Here is a 22,882-nt window from a genome sequence, read left to right as displayed (position 1 = left end):
AATACTGCAATTCTCTTCAGCTCCCCTTAGGGCACATGGCGGCCCCAAACAATCAGGGAGGTTTCTGCTGTTTTGGTAAGTTTACTAAGTGTCATAAATCTGTAAAATGGGGAGACAACGTGTAGTTTTTACACGGCATACCTTTCATACTTCCCCACCTTAAATCACACAGCCAGGGAGCCCAAACTCAATTGCTTCAAAGCACCGCTGTCTTGGCGATGAACGGTGTCCCGCACATCCCCCCAGTGAGAGTAATATACGGCCGTTTAAAATCCACACCGACAATCTTCCGGAGAGGATAGAGACTTTTCCATGAGAATCGTCTCCAGGGGCTGCGTCTCCAGGAAATAGGTTAGAAAAACTGTTCAAGGTTATACTAACACGATGGGAACAGAAATGCATTATTTCTCCGCAGCTGCCAAGATTGTGTAAGCAGGGGCCGGGGGTCTCTGGGGGGACAGCCTTAGTTAGGAAGAGAAATGGACTCTCACACAGTGCACCGAACAGTAACAGACTAAGAGGAGGAGGGGAAATCAAATACAGGGTCCATGCTCTGTCTCTGCTGCGTAAATCTAACTGTACAAGTGTCAGGGGTTTGTTTCAGTAAGATCTTCCCTAGAGACCATCTGCCCTTGGAATTGTTTTTAGTCCTCCTTAATGTCTACCCTGAGCCTGAGTTCAGGTATTTTCTTTCTCTCTCTCTCTCTCTCTCTCTCTCTTTCTATTGTATGTTTAATTGCAGTGTCCTTGTTGATCCCTATGTGCACCATTTACAAAACAAACAAATGCATCCCTACCACTCGTTTCACGTCGGGGTCTTTGCGTGCTTCTTCTCCAGATGGATCTTCAGCAGACCAAGAGCAATGTCCTCACCTTGCACGAGATCATCGCAATAAGAACCACATTTTGTTTTCTACCCTGGTCTGTCAACACCTGCGGAGACAAAGTATACCTGAAACACGCCGTGGTTTTATTTTTTCTTTATTCTTTCCTGATGGAAATGTATTGTAGGGTCATTATCTCATTAATCACATTACATGACATGATGCACCAAATTTACTACAACTGTTTACAGGAGTACATTGAAACATACACAAGGTTTTACAATGGATACATGGAGTTTAGCTCATTGCACTTACAACAGTGAATGTAACTTCTTTCTTTTATTCGTTTTTGTTTTTTGTTTTAGATTTTTCTCTTTTTTTCAATTTTTTTACAGATCCACATCCATCCCCCCCGACCCTCCCAAAAATCACATGGAAGCCAGGATAACTTTGTTAAGGAAGTTTTCTCAGTTTACAAACACGACATGTATAGAAACTCTACACAGACCAATATGTTTCTGAATACAAGTTCTTTTGTTTTCAACAGTCGATACGAGCCAGCCACATACACAAATGCTTATTTTGTTTGTTTGTTCGTTTGTTTGTTTGTTCGTTCATTTGTTTTATACACAAAAGCACAAGTTGGCAGGTCTGCTGGTGTGGGACACACACGATACCCCACACCAGTGATCGTTTACACATGAGATTTACACGCTGTACAGAATTGTCATCATCATCAATACTATTTACAGTGAATATGGTTGCCAGTCACTTTCAATAATGGGCTAAAGAGGCAGTGGCTGCTTGTAATCATGCACTTGTTATTAGCAGGAAAAACACACCATATCTACCTTTATAGAAAACATGAATCCCTTGTGTCGGGCGAGACGACATTCACCCTGTTTTTAAGCATTTCTCCATCGATTCTTTGTCTCTTTCGCGAACGGACTGTGCTTCGACACAAACAACCATCCAGGGGCAAGCAGCAGCGGCAGGAAGAGAAGATCACAGTTTGTGCGAGTCATCTGGCTATGTGTGAAGGCAGCGTCGGGCTGATTAGGGGTCAAATTAATTTGTTCTGTTGGCATGAGGAAGAGAGGAGTGATGGCGGATATAAAGATACTGTCGGTAAGCTGGACAACCCCATGCAATCGAGGATCTACTGAATAGTTTTCATAAACTGCATTGTGAGAAAACGACTCCCTGTTATGCCTGAGACCCACTGTAAGTTCCTGCTGTTCGATTGGGACCATCGACAGAGAAGGCTGCTTGTGTAATGAGCTTTCCTGAGCCAAAATGACAAAGTCCCGGATTTCACATAAAATCTTCAACCCACCAGCCAATGACGAATATCAAAACCCAGCACCTGGCGGTCGGTTTCCTTTCTGGGGAAACAAAATCCTGCCATCATTTCAAATTGGAAATGGGCACGTGGGTCAAAGTGTTGTTAATTCAAGAGATCGACGCTGTTGTTTATATCACTGAAACTGCTTCAGTTTTTAAATCTAGGATTACACACTGAGATTATTCAACGTTTTTCTAATTTGTTTTAAAATCGTCTTGTGAGTGACTAATTTTCATACACATTAATACTCTTGAACTAGAGTGTAGGATATCAGAGAAAAGTTCTCTCTCTATATAGATATATATACACGTACACACACACACACTTACATGATGTATGTATGTATACATTGTTTTAGAATTTACTTAATGGGAATTTCTATTTTTAAAATATATTTTCTAACTTTATAGATAAAAGGATTTATTTATTTTAGCTTGAGCTGTGTGGCTTCTTTAGTGGGATGAACGATTGTACTCATCCTCACTACACACAATTTCTGTATATTTATGTCATATGTCACATTAAAGAGCTATACATATTCTTTCAAAGTAATGTCTTTTTTTAACATATTTATACATTTCCGTAAGTGGTGGTCAACCATAATATAACAATTTTAAATTATATTCTGTATATTGTATATATTGACTACTATTTTTACTCCATTGATCAAAAGACTAAACCATTATCTTCTCTCTCATTCTTTACATGGCCATTTTATTAGATCTAATTAAAACATAATTTGAACATTGCATAGTTATATTTCTCATTAAAAACAAAACAAAAAAAATCCTGCGTCCCTGTTGTGAACAAAACATTCAATATTCTGGATAAAACAAGGTGTAGATGCATCTTATTTAATTACCCCCTGAAGATGAACCTGTTGAAGATAAAATAATGTAATAAAAAATATTAAATATATTAAACGTATTTAGAGCTGAATAAAGAAAAGTAATGAATGATTATTTACAGAACCAATCACGGAATTAGGATAAAAGAAACTTTATTGTTACAAAAAATTATAATGATATGTGCTTCTCTTCTTTTTAATTTACTCAATACATCTTTATTACAGCAATGCTAGTAAACAACAGCCTGAACCTCTGCAGGGCGACTGTTTTAAACTCCAAATGGCCTTCAGCTAGACACCCCTGCAGGGCTCGTATCGCAGTCAACATTAATAACTCACTGAACACGTCACAGTTTTAAGTGATCTATGGATATGAAATACTTCTTAGGCATCTTTTCCACAAGTTACACTGATTTAATGTCAATTATCTTGCATTAACAACCATCACATATATTTTAAAACACGTCAATACAAAGTGATATATATATACTTGAAATGTAATGCTTTAGTTTATTTATTGTCTAATGATATATTGATCATTCTGAATGAGGTATCGCTTTCAAAATTATATAGAAGTTCGTTGTTTTAACAGGAATGCAGGGGATAGAGAATTATTGATTATATCTCTGCAGACTAGCTCTCCCTACTACATTTCATCATCAAGCATAGGTGTGGAGTTCAAAGGTTAAAGGGTAGGAGGACGGACTTCACCTGACAGCCCCGGACGAGGGCCACGGATGCGTGCCTCATCTCTAAAGCGACGTACGATTGTATTGCACAACATAAGCCACGATCTCCCATCACACTCTCTGGAGTTTGTGAACATGAAAGTGTGGGCTTTGCGTCAGACCTCCAGGGCGCCAAGCCAACCCGCTGTTGTCTGGCGAGCATTTTGTTTTCGAGGGAGAAGTATGCATTCCTGAACTGCGCAGGAGAAGAGTAAATATTCCGACTGCAGAGACGATCACTTTGGTATGCGTTGACAAAGGGGACGACCGTTTCGTCTTGTCCTTTTTTTGTTCTGCTGCCTTCGCCCCTTTTGTTGTACCGTGTGGCTTTTATCAGGAGATGCTGTTTTGGTTATATTGAATAACAAGTGCATGAACTGGCGGCCTTTGTGGTGGAGATCGCGAATCACCCTGCGGACACCAGACCTGAATGAGGGCGTGCAACAAATCCGATCTAGCAACCCATGCGTAAAGCTACAAGATGAAGGACATCGATGACAGGCTACATGGTTAACCCTTTGGCAACGGGTAGGAGTGAGGGGGCTCGAACATGCCACTAAAATAAAAAATAAAATCCCATAATTCAATTCCATACATACAAGTAGCTAAATACAAACAAGTCTATCTGTTATTTTTTCCTCAGAAACACAATTTCATTGTATTCTTAAACATAACATTGATAGTGGTATTAAATATTAACGTTTTCTTCTGCTTTTTTCTGTTTTTCATTTTCAAATATGAATCATTGCATAGAACATTTGAAATGGAAATTGCTTTCGTCCACCACCCTTTTTTGTTCGCTCGCTTGCTTGCTTGTTTGCTTGCTTTTTTTTATTTATTTATTCCGGTTCTTGATGAGCGGAAGCACACACAACGGGAACAAAAACGAGAATGAAACACGATGGTGACACACAGTTTGCATGCTGAGGCAGCACAACTATAGAAAGAAGCTTTTTCCCGGGTGGAGGTGTCTGCAAACACTGCAGCGAAAACCGCAGGCAAACCGACGTGAGCGGTTTAGTTCGGCCAGAGCAAATCAAATCTGATGCGCTCGCCGGCCGCAAAATACAATTCCACGCGGTGCCGGCTTCCTGTCTGGCGAGGTGCGCTTCTATCCGCCTGCCAGCAACGAATACAGGCCATCGTGTGGTATTGTAGATTTGCTATCGCTCTGTGGATTAAAGATTTGAATTGTTCCAGGCCTCGATGGGACTCGTTCAATAAGCCAACTGAATCAGGGTGTGTTCGTAGCCATTTCCTTTCAGTCTTCAAGAAAGTGACCAGATCCCCAGAGCTGGATTCTCCTACTCTGTCACTGCATCGTGTGCTGAAGGTGGTTGTTCCTTTGCCTGTTGTGAAACGTTCCCCTCCTTATTAAAACACATTCTCTCAACAAGCAATTCAATAAGGACCTGCAAAGGAACGGGTTGAGCGGACTGTACGACTGTGTAGTTTTCAGACTGAAACAATCTGAAGAACTTCAAGACGATAGCGGGTTTTCTAGTTTAATTAAACTTCTCCTGTAAGATTAAACATCCCAACAATCACATGGATGATTTCCCAACGACAAATAGTGATCTGATCCCATGGAATAGCCTACTCTCACACGCAGAAGCACACGGTTTCGCTGCAGTGTAACCAGACACACCCAGTGACATCACACAGAGCACGTCTGTGAAGCGTGGATTAGGACATTGCACAGTTCAAAGTAAACATCAGAGGTGACCATTCCCAACCCCTTATTTGAAAACACAAGATTGTGCTCTTGACCGCGTTCTGCGCCCTATTGCTTTACAAAATCAAATAGAAAACACAATATTCATAATCATGTCAAGAATAAACAACAACAACGAAAAATAACAACAGCTTAAATAAAAATGTTACAGCCTGTGTTCTGACTGGAGATATGTACATACATACAGTGTGCAGTGTGCAAACCAAATAAGTCAGGGTTATATGGATTTAAAAAACAAAACAAACGTGAGGTATACAATAAAATAAAAACTGGAATGATTAAGGCTGGTTCTTTCGTTTGTGAAAGAAAATCAGGCAAACACAATACGAAAGAAAAAAAGAAAGAGAGAATCAAAATGAGAAACACTGAAAACCCAGAGCTTTGGGATGGTTTCGTGATGGCTTTGCAATGGCTAGAAGACAAACCCGGCCACACTGCGTTGTTGTGTCTTTCCTCGCGTCACGTCAACACAGAATGTCTTCAGTCGTGTGGCCAGGCTCAACGTGGTTTCCTTTATTTATTTATTTATTTATTTATTTATTTGTTCTTTTTACATCGTATTTACTCTTTCATTTGTTTTTGAATGTCTTATGGCCTCCGTGCGTCAGGTATTGAACAGTGTTAGGTCCTAGATTTAAAGTTCTCTGGTTTTCTACATGCATTCCACATCTGAAATCCACTTTACACGTCAGGACAAAAAAACAAGTCTGCATTCAAAACAAGGGTCATTTCCAAACTGGAATGTGAAGAGGAAAACGGAGCATACAATAGAGGTCTTTTAGTACGAGAAAAACCTATGAAGCTCTTTTTTTTTCGTCTTTGCTTGTATATCATCGTTTCAAAATAAGAGGAGAATGTGGGTTCATCGTCTGAGTGCAAATATCTGGAATCAGAGATCCTGTCGAGCCGAGTCCCCAAGCCGCTGAGGACTCCCAGCGAGGTATAGCCGTATATTTGTTTAAAAAAAAAGAATAAAAAGAGGAAATGAAAAATATATTTCTTTAAAGATATATATATTCCTCAGGATGCAGGAGTGCAGGTGTCGCTCAGAAATCACCTTCCACGGTCCTTTTCCTCGGCCGTACAAAGCTCCAGTCTGCTTTGCTCGCGTCCGAGTCCTGTGCTCCCCTCTCTCGCTCTCTGAAATCCCAGCGGTGGCCCCTGTCTGTAAGTCTTCCCAGCTCCTCCGCGCCCACGAGTCTGCAGTCAGCCTCCCAGATGGTATGAAAAGCCAGGGAGATGAATAAGGCTCGGTCAGTGATATTCAAATACTGCCTCCTGTGCTCCTGGCTCTGAAGAGTCCTGTCAGCTGCTCGTATGCGGTCTCTGGGGCACCTGGAAGACAGGTACGGCACAGGAAGGCGGGGCTAGCGTAAGCGAATGGTTATTTTCTGCGCTTCGAGCTTAACCCCCAACCTAATCATTCTCCCATAAACTACCATCCATTACTTTGATTTGTAACCTTCTTCTCTGATGCAGAGACAAAAACAAATACAGAAGTCGTTGGAAATTCACATGACATCTTTTGTGACCTTCTGATCAATACATGACTTAAACAGAATAATCTATCAGTTTACTCTGAGGAAAGGCTTTCTATGTGTCCCGACGTCACCGCATTACAGTAAAGGAGGCGTATGTGTGTGACAACATGTCTACAGATCTAAAAGAGCATCTAAAAAGCAAAATGTCGGCATTTACCAATCAACTAGCAAACTATGAAGGGGTGGAAGTCGTAGTGCTGTTGTTTTTCTCACAGCATCGTTACCTACACTCTATTTTGTTGTGCTGTGTGTTTTCTACCCTGAGACATTGTGTATGTTAGTTTAGCCCCTCCGATGTTCAAAACACTCACCAGAGTGGGCTTCGTTCGTGCAGGGGCGGACCACTGGAGCTCGTAAGATCCCCTTTCAGAGCCCTGTCGGCAGAGAGAGAGAGATCTGGGTGATTTCTGGGAGAACATCAACAGCAATGACAAAAAAATGCACCTCACACATTACAGTTTCAATCCCTCTGACATCTTCTCTACACCATTCACCCTAACGGGTAAAAGAAAAAGAAAATAAGAATTTATAATTAGACTATATAAAATTATAAACAACATATTCATGCAAGAGTTTTAAATCAGTATTTATTATTATTATTGTAATACACCGGCCATAACATTATGAGCACTGACAGGTGAAGTGAATAACACTGATAATCTCGTTATCATGGCACCTGTCAGTGGGTGGGATATATTAGGCAGCAAGTGAACATTTTGTCCTCAAAGTTGATGTGTTAGAAGCAGGAAAAATGGGCAGCGTAAGGATCTGAGCGACTTTGACAAGGGCCAAATTGTGACGGCTAGACGACTGGGTCAGAGCATCTCCAAAACTGCAGCTCTTGTGGGGTGTTCCCGGTCTGCAGTGGTCAGTACCGATCAAAAGTGTCCAAGGAAGGAAAAGCGGTTACCCGGTGACAGGGTCATGGGCGGCCAAGGCTCACTGATGCACGTGGGGAGCGAAGGCTGGCCCGTGTGGTCCGATCCTACAGACGAGCTACTGTAGCTCAAATTGCTGAAAAAGTGAATGCTGGTTCTGATAGAAAGGTGTCAGAACACACAGTGCATCGCAGTTTGTTGCGTATGGGGCTGCGTAGCCGCAGACCAGTCAGGGTGCCCATGCTGACCCCTGTCCACTGCCGAAAGCGCCTACAATGGGCACGTGAGCATCAGAACTGGACCATGGAGACATGGAGGAAGGTGGCCTGGTCTGATGAATCACGAGTTCAGGGTGTTGACTTGGCCTCCAAACTCCCCAGATCTCAATCCAATCGAGCATCTGTGGGATGTGCTGGACAAACAAGTCCGATCCATGGAGGCCCCACCTCGCAACTTACAGGACTTAAAGGATCTGCTGCTAACGTCTTGGTGCCAGATACCACAGCACACCTTCAGAGGTCTAGTGGAGTCCATGCCTCGACGGGTCAGGGCTGTTTTGGCGGCAAAAGTGGGACCTACTCAATATTAGGCAGGTGGTCATAATGTTATGGCTGATTGGTGTAAGTAGTAGTGGTTGACTATTATTATCTCAGAGCTAAAGAGGCACTTTGTGTGTTTGCTGCCAGTTGATGGCCGTCATCTTATACCGAACCCTCAGGTTTCTAGTTATTTGCACATGAGAAGGGAAATTGAGCAGTGCAGTATTTCAGCTACAGTTCATCTCAATCGGACAGGAGGCAGCGTCGCCGTTGGATGGAGTTAAACTTCAGAGGCCGTTAATTAATGGAGAACAGACCCGCGGGGCTCCTGTTAAACACTGTGCTCTTCCCACGGCCACTGGAGTGCTGTTTAATGATGAGAACTGTGCTCTGCGTCCGTTCCAGTGATACGTCTTGATAGTCTTGATTATCGAGAGGGGGTGGCTGCTGGAGATCAGATCAATAACTGCCCTTTCCTTTCACCCGACTCTCCGATAGTCACAAATGAGAGGTTCGTACTGATTTACTGGGGTGGGGTTTCACATTATTTAATGTGACACATTACCAGGGGTAGTTGTGTCATAAGTTGCCTGTGATAAATCTTCTCATCACAGTCCATATTGGTTATTTTTATAGAGTTGTCCACTGCAATCATTGTCAGGAAGCTTTCATTTGAGCAAGAGATGATCTCTCGGCTGCTATCAGTGTGATGTCACTTGCAATTAAACCCAAAGCATCATCGAATGGAAACACCTGTAGTCGCTATTTCTCTCCTGACATCATCACAGAAATGGCGCAAAACTCCATAATGTTGTCAGTGCCAAATCAGTCACCTTTACCCCCACCATGCTGATCCACTGATGCAGTTTCAGACGACTCAGACTGATATATTTTCCAGCGTTTCTTAAAGAGCAGTTCTCCTCCAGTTGGGAATTTCAAATACATCACTGCCCATGCACCGCCCAGTTTAAACCACAACCGTCACCTCACACCAATCACAAACTGCAAACCCAGAGCCTAATTCGGATTTTTTATTGCTTCCCCACATTGTTTGGATGGAGAAAGTGAGGAGTCTACATAGACTCCTAGGTCTTTCTCATGCGTTACTTCATCTAGTTCTATTCTTCCCATAGTGTAATTATAATGGACATTTTTGTTACCTGCATGTAATACCTTGCACTTGTCCACATTGAATTTCATCTGCCAGGTGTCGCCCACAACTGAATATTATCTAAGTCCCTCTGAATAGCCTGTGCTGCCGAGATTGTATCTGCTGAGCCGCCTATTTTAGTATCATCTGCAAATTTGACAAGTTTGCTAACTATCCCAGAGTCCAGATCATTAATATAGATTAGAAAAAGCAAAGGCCCTAGTACTGATCCGTGTGGAACTCCACTAACAACCTCACTCCAGTTAGAAGCGACTCCTCTAATCGACACCCTCTGTTTCCTATACATCAACCAGTTCATAATCCATCTACTTACATTACCCTGAATGGCTACAGCTTCCAATTTGAGGATCAGTCTTTGGTGTGGAACCTTATCAAAAGCTTTCTGAAAATCTAAGTATATCAGATCATATGCTTTCACGTGATCTACAGCTGCAGCTGCGTGTTTAAAAAATTCCAATAAATTAGTAAGACATGATCTGCCTCGTCTAAACCCATGTTGACTATCTCATAGAATATGGTTTTCATTAAGATGCTCCTCTATTTTCAGATGTGCTCAGAAACAAGGAGGTAATCCGGTCATCTGGTGAGCTCATGAGGTCCGTGCCTCAGAAAACATGACGCACCCCCTCTGCGCCCCCCGTGCTGCGTGACCCGGCAAAGCAATTGAAATACAATTAATTAAATGCTTGGAAGGTACCGGAGGGCATGAGCTAATGATTCATTCCTGCTTGTTGTTGTATAATTTCTGCACAAGACACTTTAATCAGACTATTGACCCTGTTTAGCGCTGGCAGGTGCTGATCACCAGAAACATCGCAGGTGTGTGTTAAGGTGTGAGCAGTGGAGCTGTGGGCTGCTTTAACACGCTGTGATCATTTCCACTCAGTTCAATAAACATTAGTGCTTGTGTGTATATGAAGACAGTTGATTTGTAAGTTCCTTGAAGCAGAAATATGGAAGGTAGGCAGTTTAAACTACTGTTGACAGGTTATATTCGAAACCGAGTCTCACCAAGGGAAGGGGAAAGAGAGAGATTTGAAAATGGTTGCAGTAACAGATCACATATCTACATGTCTGGATTCCAGGATTCACAGAGGTCCTGCGACATTAACCTTGAGACTTGCACAAGGTGCTCATGTGACACAGGTTGCTACTTTTGTATCAGTCAGAACAGCTTTTTTTTTTTTTTTTAAATACTGTAGCGCCCCCTGGTGGACGAACGGCGCTACTCTCGGGGGGTGGCTGCCAGTTTTAGCTGCCAGTTTTAACAGACCAAAAGGTGGACTGTTTACAAGGGGTTGGAGAGGGAAGTAGTTGGGAGAGTTAGGGTTTGTGTTGTCCTGTGCCCCCCGTTCTGTCTGGACTGACCTCTGTCCATCTCTTTCTACCTTTCTCTTCAGTCAGAGTCTCAGAAAGCAGCCTCAAGCCTTTGTAAAGTCCAAGTGTGCTTTCTGAGTAGAGAACCAGTTCCTCTTCCCTTTGTCTGACAAGCCCACGACTTCGGTTCGTTACAAGACTGACACACACTATCGCTAACTCAGCAGTCACAACTGACATTTTTATGATTGAAGGATGTACTATAGAGGCAAGTGGATGTTTGTTTTTATCTAGTAAGTTAGCACTCCTTAGTTTTTTTTTCTTTCTGCCACCGCCTCTGGTGAAACACAGAACAAATTAAAGCGATCCCTGCCAGGGTTCACCTACACTTTGCAAGGGGCCCCCCCTCTGTGGCTGCGTTGTCACCTCCGGGATGTACACATTCAACGACAGTCTGATTACAAACTGTCAACGTGTCACAACCATCCTCCGCACTCCAAACTGACAGGAGAAATGTATTACTGCGTAACCCTGCAGTTAAAAGCACGAGTGCTGGATGCCCGTGGCGACATGTCACTCGGTTTCGGCGGCCGGATGCCGCCTGTGCCAATGCTGTCCGTGATTTATCATTGGGTTAAAGTCTGATTATTGTAATTGGTTTTGCTGATGCGCAGAAGAAAAAAGTCAGAAATGTTTGTTACCGTTATGCGGTGCTTACAGGTGTCCCGACCGGACTGATCAGCTGTCGGGGATCGGGGATGAAATCTACTCTGTGGCAAAACCTTTTGTTTTAAAAATCTATCCAGTGATGAAACGCCAGATCAGGGATTATCAAATCCAATCCACTTCAGAGCAGGACTTTAGTACAACCAGCAGCTTAAACAAATTACTTAAAGGCCAACTGATGAAAACAGTTCAAGTGCTGAAAGATTTGGTATTTGACACAAGTAGAAACAGACTGAAACACACGTCGTGATTGGACTGCCCGTCTGTAAACAGTGATGTAGCGTAGACAAACAGGGCACTTTACACAATAATAATTATATGTATATTCAAAACAAATCCAAAATACAGAAGTGCTGGTTATATCAGTGGCATTACTCTGACTTGAGTAAAGACTCTCATTTAACTTGTCATTTTCTAAATTATATCAGTCCTGTATTTAGCTAATTATATCACAAAATTTGTATATTTTTATGTTCTAAAAACCTTCTAGAAACCTGGAGAGAAACTATGCATCTTTGCTTTGGGCTGTGTGCTGCTACTACCCAACGAAGCTGTCAGTTTAACTTTAAAATGTCACTGTAAAATGCTTGGAGAAATATGAACACTAGATGGCAGAAGAGGAAAATAAATAATTACAATGACAACTATCTGCGTTACATAATCCTAACAAGAATACTGTTCATTATAGATATGAAAAAATATTGAAAGAGTTTAATATCATTGCTTCATTAAATATCCCCATGAGATAACTATTCATAAAGAGCTGTGATTTTGCAAAGCAGCATGGGAAGGCAGAGCTTAGTGCCCCTGATTTTTAATAAAATGCAATTTTCCTGCTCATACTGAGACTTGGCTCTTCCACTCGCGCTGCTTTCAAACACACATCCCCTCCACCGGGGGGGGCAACACAGGGCTGTGTGGGAGTGTGTGGCAGATGCGATTTCCCTCAGAAAGCGAACAGGATGAACTGCATAACGGTGGAGTGGCACGCGTTTGTGTGCATTTTTCTCTGAATACATTTTGCCTTTGAGCTCTTTTGGCTTTTTGTTTGCGTGTATTTTCACTCAAAGTCTTGAGCACAATGAGCTTCAACATATTGAATTGAAGAGAAAGATACACACACATGTGGCTTAAAATGTGTTCCTTCTCGACTGATTCTACTGCACACAAAAATCATTTCAATACATTACAGGTGTTTTCTGTATTTCCAAACTTCCTTTCGTTGGTATTTTCCCAGCATGATGTTAGGAAACCAATATATATTTATCATATTACAAATTATAAAACAAATCAGCAGCTACACAGAGAGAATGCTACACTGTTTTAGTCCAATTTCTATTGAAAGACAAAGACATTTCTTCACACTGCCAATTGGTATTGATTTTGCAGCTGCCAGCGGACCTTCCCAGGGCTGCCAAATCCCCAAGAAGAATCGCTATTCAAAGCCTGCGCCGCTTTGCATGCAGGCCAGGATATTGAAATCCCCCAGAACTCAGCGCTAAATCAACACAGACTATCGAGACCCTACACGGAAATTGCAGTGTGCGGCCGGGGAAATTGTATTTTAAAGGTGCTGGCTGTCACTGTTTATTGCAAGTTATTTACTTTCTTTTGCTTTATAGAACATATTAAACATGCCCCAGAAACCTATAAATCTTTAGTAATCATCTTACAGATACCTTATGGTTTACATTCTACACCAGTGTCATTTTGCCAGCCCATCGATGTTTAGCTGAAATACAAAAAACACTGGAGAAAGAAACAGGGAAACTCTATTGTGATTCTTTCCATTGTGTCATCCTGACTGTGTCGGCCAATCCCCTCGCCTCACTAACCTGCGAAACGCCGGAGGCCACGCCCGCATCATACACAGACACCTCTCAGGATTTACTGTAATCCCCATGCTTGGATGGGAAGGGCTGTTTTTAGCAACTCCAAGTGGCGGTTATTTATATCACACAGACCTCAATGGGTTTACATCATGGGAGGGGAAGAGCTCTTTGCCATGGTTAAGTACTGTCAACGGGACTGGGGGCAAAGATGAACCCTGCGCAGATGCAGCTCTCGGGACCTTCTGGGGTTATGAGAGAGGAGAGAGTGGTTATAAAACCCTGCTTCTTACAAAATAGTTTGTGTTCTTCCGTAAAATGTGTTGATTTGCAAATTAGCTTTTATTTGTGGCTTTAACACAACTGTGTGACCTACAAAATGAACAGCCCGTCTAACAGACCACTGACTGCCTCCTTGTGCAGGTGAAGCATTTGAATCATCTCTCTCTTTTTTCTTGTTCAGACTCTGTCAAACATGCATTTCAGTTTTAGGTTGGTTTTCACAGTTTTCACAGTAACACAGCAATTACACCAGCGATTTTCATAGCAACCTTCCGTTTGATGTGGATATTGAGAGACACAAGCCCCAAAAAAGGGGAAATAAAAATGTAAATCTCATCAACAAAACTGATTTTCCTCCATTACGGTTACAAGCTTTTTTTGTCTGAGTATTGATTTCACGGCACATTAGGGATTTTAGCAAATGACGGAATATTCCCATTTCTCCAAATTGGTTAAAGACATTTCACTTGGTGGGCATGTTGAAATACTGATTTATTTCTGAATAGCTGTAAAAATAAAGTTGTCTTGCTTTCCTCCAGCCTCCTCCAACTGTACAATTTCCTGTCAACTGGTATCGCATCCAAACTCCTCCTGCCTTATGGGGATTGATAGCATCGTTAATGTAATGCACACTTCACTGGTTTATTTTCCGTGCAAATCCTCAGAGAAACTTTGCAGTTGCTATCAGTCGGAGTCGCCTCGAGCCCCGGCTGCTAAATGATATTCAATTCCTCCGAGTATGGAACGATAAGAGTGATCAGAGATAAAAGAGGAAAGATGCCGTCTCAAGGAGATGAAATGATGGAATGGGTGAAGAAGAACCAGCAATGATCCAGAGAGAAATGGAATCTGCAAATCATCCTCGTCAAATCAAACATACTCCGAGGGCACGGCAAATCAACACAAAACACATTCAAAATAAATAAACGCAGGCAGCGGGCGAGTACTCATGCTGTCTTGCGCTGATCCATTGGCCAAGAATAGGCATCTCTGCTGCCGTAGATAGATTAGCTGCTCCTGCGGTGAAATGGTAAACCGGTCGACTTGCTTTTAAAAAAAAATCCCTGGCCTACTGATCAGAAGAGAATTGGGCCAGCGCTCTCATTCTGTGGGGCTTTAACCTTTCAACAGAAGACGGATAAAGGCAAGAGAATAGAAGAAGTCGTTTTTACAGTGAAGTGCAGTGTAGGGCTTTAGAAAAGGCTAAGAAGCTTGTGGTATCGTAAGCCGATGTTGAAAATAACCGTTTAGTTTGTATTCTGCACCATCTCTGAGATAAAAACTAACCTATGTGAAGGAACGTGATTATTGGAGCGAGCCAGATCACTGTACAGACACGAGCAGGGACACAATCATGTGCTTTTCCTTCGCCAGCGCAGAGTAGCTTTGATTACCAGAAATGTCGCTCCTTCGGAAACAATCGAACTGCACACTTGACAGATACATATGGTAATTCGGAAATTCAACCGCTTGACAATGAAGCTCAGAGATGGACTGTTTTGGAGAGGAAAAAAAAGAGAGAATATCAAATATTAAAAAACAGTCTCCTTTAAAACAATCAACACTCGAAACGCTCATCAGATCTGGTCCGTATTCTCCTCGGCAGTGGTAGTCACTGGATGCCAGCCTCACAAAATGTCTTGCTTGGCTTTGTCTGCCTTGTTAGGAGTTGCACGAGAGATAGAGAGAGACAGAGAGAGAGACAGAGGGAGAGAGTGTAGTTTTTTCAGGTGCTGGAGTATAACTACAAACAGGAACCTGTTAATTAGACGACACCTAAAATGCTATTAATCAGACCAGCAGTGAGAGATCCCAGGTAATACACGTGGAATGTGTTTAATTATGTCAGGACAGATAAATGTGTGGGGCTTCAGACATTAATAACAGTGTGGATGGATCTAAGAAGAGAAAGTCCACAGAGATTAAACCCCCAGCGGTCTGAGAGAAAATGAAATGTATATATATAGCTATATATATTGCCCCCAGATGGTCGCCGAGACTCCCCCATCACCTCTACTTGTCCCTGAAACAAGATACCCCATCTCCACCATGCTGCTCTCCTGCTTCAACGCCTTTAACCTTGAAGGGGACGGCCAGCATGAGTAACTACTGCAGGAACCGCAAGTGTCTGTAAACTGGGTAACAAATGAGCGGGCTTCATCCGAACGCCACGCAGAGTGCCCTTGCAACTCAGAGCGGCTGACGCAGATATCATTGCTTTCTCATTCATTCATACAGGCCAAAATAATGCATATTCTCAGCCCCGACCTTTTTGTGATCTCCAGTGACCAGTGACACATTGGCTCTAGTGACCGGTAATGTATTGGTTTTGACACTTTATCAGCCTGGTAATTTGATGACAGGAAAAGGAATCCTGTCTTTGGGATTTCAGCTCTTATCCGCATGATCCTTGGCTGTATTGGTTAACACAGGGCATGGAAAGTTAATTCACTTTACTGGTTTTCCCTCATTTGTACCTTATCAGATGACAAGGTTTGAGTTTGAAGAGCACTTTGTGTGTCATTGTATGAGTCCTTAAATCTGAGGACTTACAAGACAAAGCCACGTTGTAAGGTTTGGCAGACTTTCTGCCCAACAAAAACACGAAACTATCACCATACTCATGCAGGATGAACTAGATTCTGACTGGCATGATGCGTCTCATAACAAGTGTGTGACCGACATGTTTTTTCAGATGGTACTTCCTTTTATTTCTACCCAGGCACTGAAGCAGAATTAATTAGTGGATTGTTATTCAACCGTTTTTTAATGGACATTTTTGCCAAACGATCGCAGTCACTGTTGCTGATGATGTGAAATGAAACAGCAGATAAAATTAGGCATCAGACGGAGTCCAGTGGGGATACATATTCCCACAGCAAGACAAAAAACCCTACTGATTCACATGGGCTTTAACCTTCAATTCACTCCGATTAGCTGTAGTTATCAGGGGCTTCTGTTTTAACCTCTTGCTATTCTTTCCATTTTCTCACGGAATTGAAAGACACCGCGCTGGCTGCGCCTCACATCCTGCACAAAACACACACAGACTAAAGACTAATATCAACGCACTTCCATGTGGATCTCATTATAGCCGAACAATCACATAATTAAACACCCCGTCGGCCCTTTTAAACCATGTGTATTTACTTCCCAGCAGGGATGCACACCCCTCACTACGGCAGGTTGTCCTTGGAAGCCGTGCATTGTCTTAATTCTCAGCGTTAGAAAGCTTTCTAATTCTCTTGCTGCTGCACCGTGACTTGAGGGTTTTTATTTCCTCAGACCCCAACTTTCTCAGGAACGAAAACACGAGAAAGTAGAGGTGAGAGTAACAATTTTTTAATTAGACTCTTATTTTCACAGTCACTGAAACGAGTGCTGTATGTGAACTCGTGAATGTATTAGCTGGAGTGTGTAGGTAAGGGACCTGTGATTTTTCTGATCCAATCTACCATTTTCATAATTTAAAAACTTAAAAGTTTACCCTCGCTCGCAATCACGGCTGGTGTAAATACCCCAGACGAAAGGAGAGCTCTTCTGTGTTTCGGGATGTGATGTTTCAACCATTACTGGACAGCAGAGAAGACTACTAGCAGAGTGGGTTATAATTACTTTAATTAAAAAATTATAATTATAAATGCTAACTGTAACATTGGTAATTATGCCTAATCTATCCACTGCACATATTAGGGATGCGACTCTACATGGTGTTTTGTACTCAATTTCTGCGGACATTAACTTAGACCTATACTGTACATTGTTGTCTACTGTATTTTGCATTTGTTGTACTTTACCATATTATATCAAGTCTTCTGAATACATAAATAAAAACATAAATCAGGGTCAGGAGAGAACTCATCTGTATGTATTTATTTATTTAGCAGGTGCCCTTACACAGTCACAAAATACACTCCTCAAAATACTTCTCAAATATCCATTAAGATGGATACCGTGATGGAGGACGTCCAAAGAGTAGAGTATCTCACACCGGACGCTGCAGAGAGTGGCTGAGAAAGTGTCTCCACCTCCCTTGGGCCTTTGACATATTGATCTACAGTGGAAAACAAACAAGTGCCCCACCAAAACACAGCGCCCCCTGTTGGCACGGCACTTCCATGTTCTGGTATGAGCTGAAACGGTAAGACGCAGCATGAGCTGAGGTCCAAACATACTGATGAACGCAGTGGAAACAGAACCAGTGAAAAACGCTCAAGAAAAAATGTATCATAGCGTAAACATCAAACTTGCCCATCGAGCCGCCAGATTGCAGCGGAAGAGGCTCAGACCGAAAGAGACTAGAAATCACTGCAGTGAATCATTCTGCCAGGCTTTCTGACTCTGCTTTTTAAATTCACATGCCATTCAGAATTATCATTCACTATTAAACTAAATAAAGAAATTAATTCTAGTTTTGAAAAGACGAAGAGGGGAGAATCATAGGTTGGCTCTCGCAGGCGGTTCTCGCAGTGCCATAAGCGTGCGTGAGAGAGAGTGTGTATATGTGTAGGTATGCAATGCAAATAACCAGCGGTACACCCCAGGCAAAATGCATCTATTTTCTGTCCAGCCCCCGCCCTGCGGACCTCAAGCACTGTGTGGGCAGCACAGCCGGCGGCAATCCGATACTTCAGAGCCCGTAACAAATACAAATCTTTACTTTACACCTCAAAACTCGAACTGGGCTGCTGAAGTCTCTGAGTACACATATAGTGACAGCCCCTCTCTGAAAATGGTTAAATCCGTCCCTCAGAATTGATCCCCTGCTATTGCGTTGCACAGTGAATCGCACAGGTGACCCGGGGAATCAATAACCCACGTCCTGTAATCAGCTGGGGGGGAGGAGATAGGTGACACGGCTCCTTTTAATGACAGGTCCGTTTCCCCCGCGGTGATACGTGACCCTGGAACTGTATCAGAAATCTATACCTTTAAGAGTCTGAAGAGGCACAAAATGCTGAAATGAAGCAGAAATTAGCTCATGGCTGATGCCCTGTCAGAGGCGCAGGAATGCATTGCAATTCGGGTTGAAATACGCCACATCTTAGATTGCTTTATTTAGCTCAAGGGCAAAGCAGCAAACGGGAAGAGGAAAAGGCACCCACCTCTAAAAAACAAACAACAGAAGGTTTACTGCCATTCATCCCATATGTGCACAATAGTCATATAATATTCAGAATCCACTTAGTGCAGCTCATTAGGAGAAGGAAAAAAGATGGAGTGGAAAGAAAGGCTAATGTTTGCTTCTCAGAATAATTAAAATCAAGTCGCCGAAGAGATTATAATGTTTTAGGATTGAAAGAGAATATATGTGTGTGTGCCCGTGTGCAATGCTAGGAAATCTCCATATTTCCATAAGAGAGGCAGGTGTTCCATGGTAATGCTTTTGAAGGTTAATGGCCGGCGTCGGAAGGCATTTTTCGCTGATCCAGCAGAGCCGCAGGGAAATTATCCCCCTTGCGCAGTAGTCAGTTCTCCACCACGGGGAGGCTGCCTGTGCGAATGGATGAAAGCACAATTCTGGAGCGGCATCTGTAGTGTCCCTGCATTGATAGAGAAACAGCCCTCGCCGTCCACTTACCTCCTGCCTGAGGAAGCGATAACAGTCTTTCCTCCATCGCGTGTCCATGCTTACTTATCTCCAGTGCTGACGAGGCATCAGTGATTCCAATCCTGGTTGGCTGGAACCAGAGAAAGGACAGATTTCAGAGTTTCAGGAGTGTTTTTGTTTTTCATACAAGTTACAGTCATCCTCATTTGGCTGATTTGTTAATTTATGTTTCTTGCCATCTCGTTTGATCATCGGTTTGGCTTTGTCAATTATGATTTTCCTTTGGAATCACAAATGGATAATCAACTGAAAACTCAGAGACAGTACAGATTACGCACTGTTAACCTTTTTTTTTTCTCCTCCACACTGCGAGTCCCCCGTGAAAAAACGCAGAAAACTGTAGCATCACAGGGAGGATCAAAATGTATCCCACTGATACCACCAATAGTGTAAGCCTCATTGTGTATGAGCTCCTTACAATGACGCAATTCCTGGGAATTACTGGGAATTACTGTGAATTCAGTAAAATGTATGCATCCCCCGCCCCAGGGGACCAGCCTTTTGGCGAATAGGGTTTTTCACTCTGCTGGTGGAGATGTGTGGTGCAGGGTGTTGGCAATCTGAGAAAACCTTGTCCAACTTGTAGGCCTACCAAATCCCCACAGTGCTCAGCCAATTAAATGCCACCCCATGGAGAATCCTGCAGAATCCATGACTACATTCACCCAGACTGAACCCACATTCAAACCTGGGATGTCTGGACTATGGGGATTCACTTGCACTCTACTTATAGTTTGAAACTCTTGGTAGTCCAAAATAATGATTTCTTAATTATGGATACAGGAAAAACTAAACAAATTCAATCTAAAGTATTAGATTAAAGTTTCACATATCAAGATACATCACTTAATATGATAATTGCAATAAGATTGTGCTTTGGAGGAGCACACGCTATTTCTTTCTTAGCCCAGCTAGAGTTACCTGTAACCAGCGCTTTTCTGCCCTCTGGTTACTTGGCTAATTAATAATTTTTCAACTACACCGTCTGCCGCCTAAGGAAACATAAAATTATTAAGTCCAATTATAGTCGTACTTACTGCTGCACTCAGAGTTCCACATTTCTCTCTCTTAAATTAAATGCACAAGGGGGTAGTTCATAGGTTTTTCCAGTACGAAGCCTCATGTTTTTCTCCATGTCTACTCCAGAAACCCTGGAACACAAATAAAACTGTCTACGAACAAATAACAGGCCAAGCATGTCCAGCAAGTGAACAACAACAACACAAAAATGTACAAACGCAAACAAATACAACCGCAGCAGTTTATTAAAACGTAATGATCTCAAAGTTCGATGTGCATGTCACAATGTATTTTTGTACTGTGTTTTAAGTAGAAGACAACCCTTTTTGTCATCCTCTGCATTAAGAGGCCTGCTGCGAGATGCTTTGAAACGTTATCGGTTGTGCGAGTTTTCCAGAACGAGATTTCCAATCAAAAAATATGCCCCCCAGTCATACATTTAGTTCAGAGCATGCCGATAATATTATACGCAGGCACATAAATGGGGAGACGTGCACAAGTCATTTTTAAACACTTTTTAACCAGATAAGGAAATTATAGACGGTGGCTTCCCTTTTCATGTTGGTGATTTGCATGTTTCTGCTAGTGATTCTGTTATCTCCTCTGTGCCCAACATCTCCCATCAATGAGGAATCACTCCTCTCCATCAAGACGAGAGATACTTACCCTCTACTTAGCTGCTCACCAGAATGAAGTAAATTTCTTGCCGAAAGCAGACACAGCTGTTTGAACGAAAGAGAGAAAGATTTGTGAAGAGAACAGCCTAGCATTACGTCACGAAGTCCAACAGTAGTGAAACAGAAATAAAATAATCATAGTTTCAAATGGAAAGCATGCATTTGAATCTTGTCGAGCTGCGGTCCTGTGTGGATGATGTCTTTTGCATTTGTACGAGAATGTTTCACTGAGACACTCTTTGTACGAGAAAAAACAAAGGATCCCTTCAGGTGTCAGGCTGGTGTCGTGTTGTGCTGTGTCCATGGAGCGCAGAGGTTGTACCTTCTCCCAGTTTGCCAGCCTGCTCAGCTGCCGCTCCTGGCAGGATCTTGGAGAGGACGCTCTCTCCATCTGCAGCTGGCTGCCCACCCGCGGGGCCCCCCACTCCTCCAGGCCTCGGTGCTGCTTTGGCCCCTGAGGGAAAAACACAGATCTAGACTTGAGCCACACCGTCACCGTTCTGGTTGGGCAGTTTAGACAAATAAGCTCTTGGCCTTCTAGAGAGAACGAAGGCTAGCAGCCACGTTCTGCCTACGGACTACCAAAGGTTTATTTAATGACAACGGCCGACTGCAGAGAGAGTATTAACCTGTGTAGTAGTCATGCACTACGTATTCTACACACAAGCATGTAGAATACTGTTTAAAACCAACAGTGTTAAAAAGTTCAATGGAATTTGACAAACAAAGCTTTATCGTCACGCAGATATCCCTGATATTAATCCAACTGTGAAACATCCATACATTTTTCAGAGAGCTGTAAATCATTCCTAAGATGCCAGGTTGCTAAACCTGGGGCCGTAAGAGTATATCATGAGGAGGTTTCAGAGCTGTGTGGTGGGTTTATTTTGACCTTCCTCAACAGTCAGATCAAACTGGAGATTATAAGCTTTATTCAAACGTCAAGCAATCAAATCTGAATTAATATAATTTGAGAGTCTGTTCTCGTATTGTACCATTTTAACAATGAAATACTGTGTGTGTGTTTTCGGAGGCTGCAATTTGCTTGTCCGGGCGTTCTGTAGACAATAATTCTTGGGGCTATTCCCCCAGTTTTAAAGCGAGGCCATTGAGTAAAGGTTAGGTAATCCTTTTGTTGCACTATTGTCAAGTGCAAATCAAGTGCTTATGTTAGTGGCTTCCTTAACAAACACCATCTCTGGTCTACAAACATTTCCAAAGTTTCCCATTTCCCAAGTCCATAGGGCTCAATCTCCCACTTACCCTGATGCCTTTTCTTAAAAAAAAATATATATATATTAGTTACAATACCCAAACAGAGGATTGTGCGGTTGTGGACTAAAGTATACACACACTATTATCACTGCATTACAAAAGTTTCTCGTTAATATTATGAGCATGTATGAAATGTATATATGTAAATAGTATTCATCCCTGAGTCTTCAGTTCCTTTAAGGCACATTGATCATGATCTGCAATAACAGCGTAGAAACCTTTATCTTTCATATAGAATGGTAATCCCAGGGCCCAGTGTAGTAAAGCACAGTGTAGACACGTGGGACCCGTAGGAAATAACTGTACAAATACAGTCAAAACACAGCGAAACTATGATCAAATGTAAATCTACATAAGGTTTTCTTTGGCGGAGTTTACCTGTGTGTTTTAACCTCAGTTGAGACAATAAGCTCGAGTCAAAGATTAAACAACCCTCTCCCTCTCAGGGTTTGTATGGTTTTAGTTTATTGCACTTGGGATGAGCTGCTGTTTACCCAACGTCATGCTAATTAAGGGCAAAGGAGTGAATTAATATAT

At 42.4% G+C, this 22,882-nt stretch overlaps 1 protein-coding gene across 1 annotated transcript in view; it reads right to left on the bottom strand.

The window, feature by feature from the left end:
• Nucleotides 1–3,152: 3,152 nt before the first annotated feature.
• Nucleotides 3,153–22,882, bottom strand: part of LOC136731820 (protein bassoon-like) — a 29,306-nt gene continuing 9,576 nt past the window's right edge. Inside the window, exons 5-10 of the mRNA XM_066697710.1 lie at nucleotides 21,393–21,524; nucleotides 21,060–21,115; nucleotides 20,411–20,524; nucleotides 19,344–19,443; nucleotides 7,332–7,394; nucleotides 3,153–6,814 (exon numbers count right to left, since the gene is read on the bottom strand). Of these exons, the coding sequence (XP_066553807.1) occupies nucleotides 21,075–21,115; nucleotides 21,393–21,524 (173 nt within the window). The 3' untranslated portion in view covers nucleotides 3,153–6,814; nucleotides 7,332–7,394; nucleotides 19,344–19,443; nucleotides 20,411–20,524; nucleotides 21,060–21,074. The remainder of the gene's footprint in view (nucleotides 6,815–7,331; nucleotides 7,395–19,343; nucleotides 19,444–20,410; nucleotides 20,525–21,059; nucleotides 21,116–21,392; nucleotides 21,525–22,882) is intronic.

The sequence above is a fragment of the Amia ocellicauda genome, chromosome 3 (genome assembly GCF_036373705.1).
Source record: "Amia ocellicauda isolate fAmiCal2 chromosome 3, fAmiCal2.hap1, whole genome shotgun sequence".
In the NCBI taxonomy this organism is placed as follows: Eukaryota; Metazoa; Chordata; class Actinopteri; order Amiiformes; family Amiidae; genus Amia; species Amia ocellicauda.
This window is presented reverse-complemented; position numbering and strand designations above follow the sequence as displayed.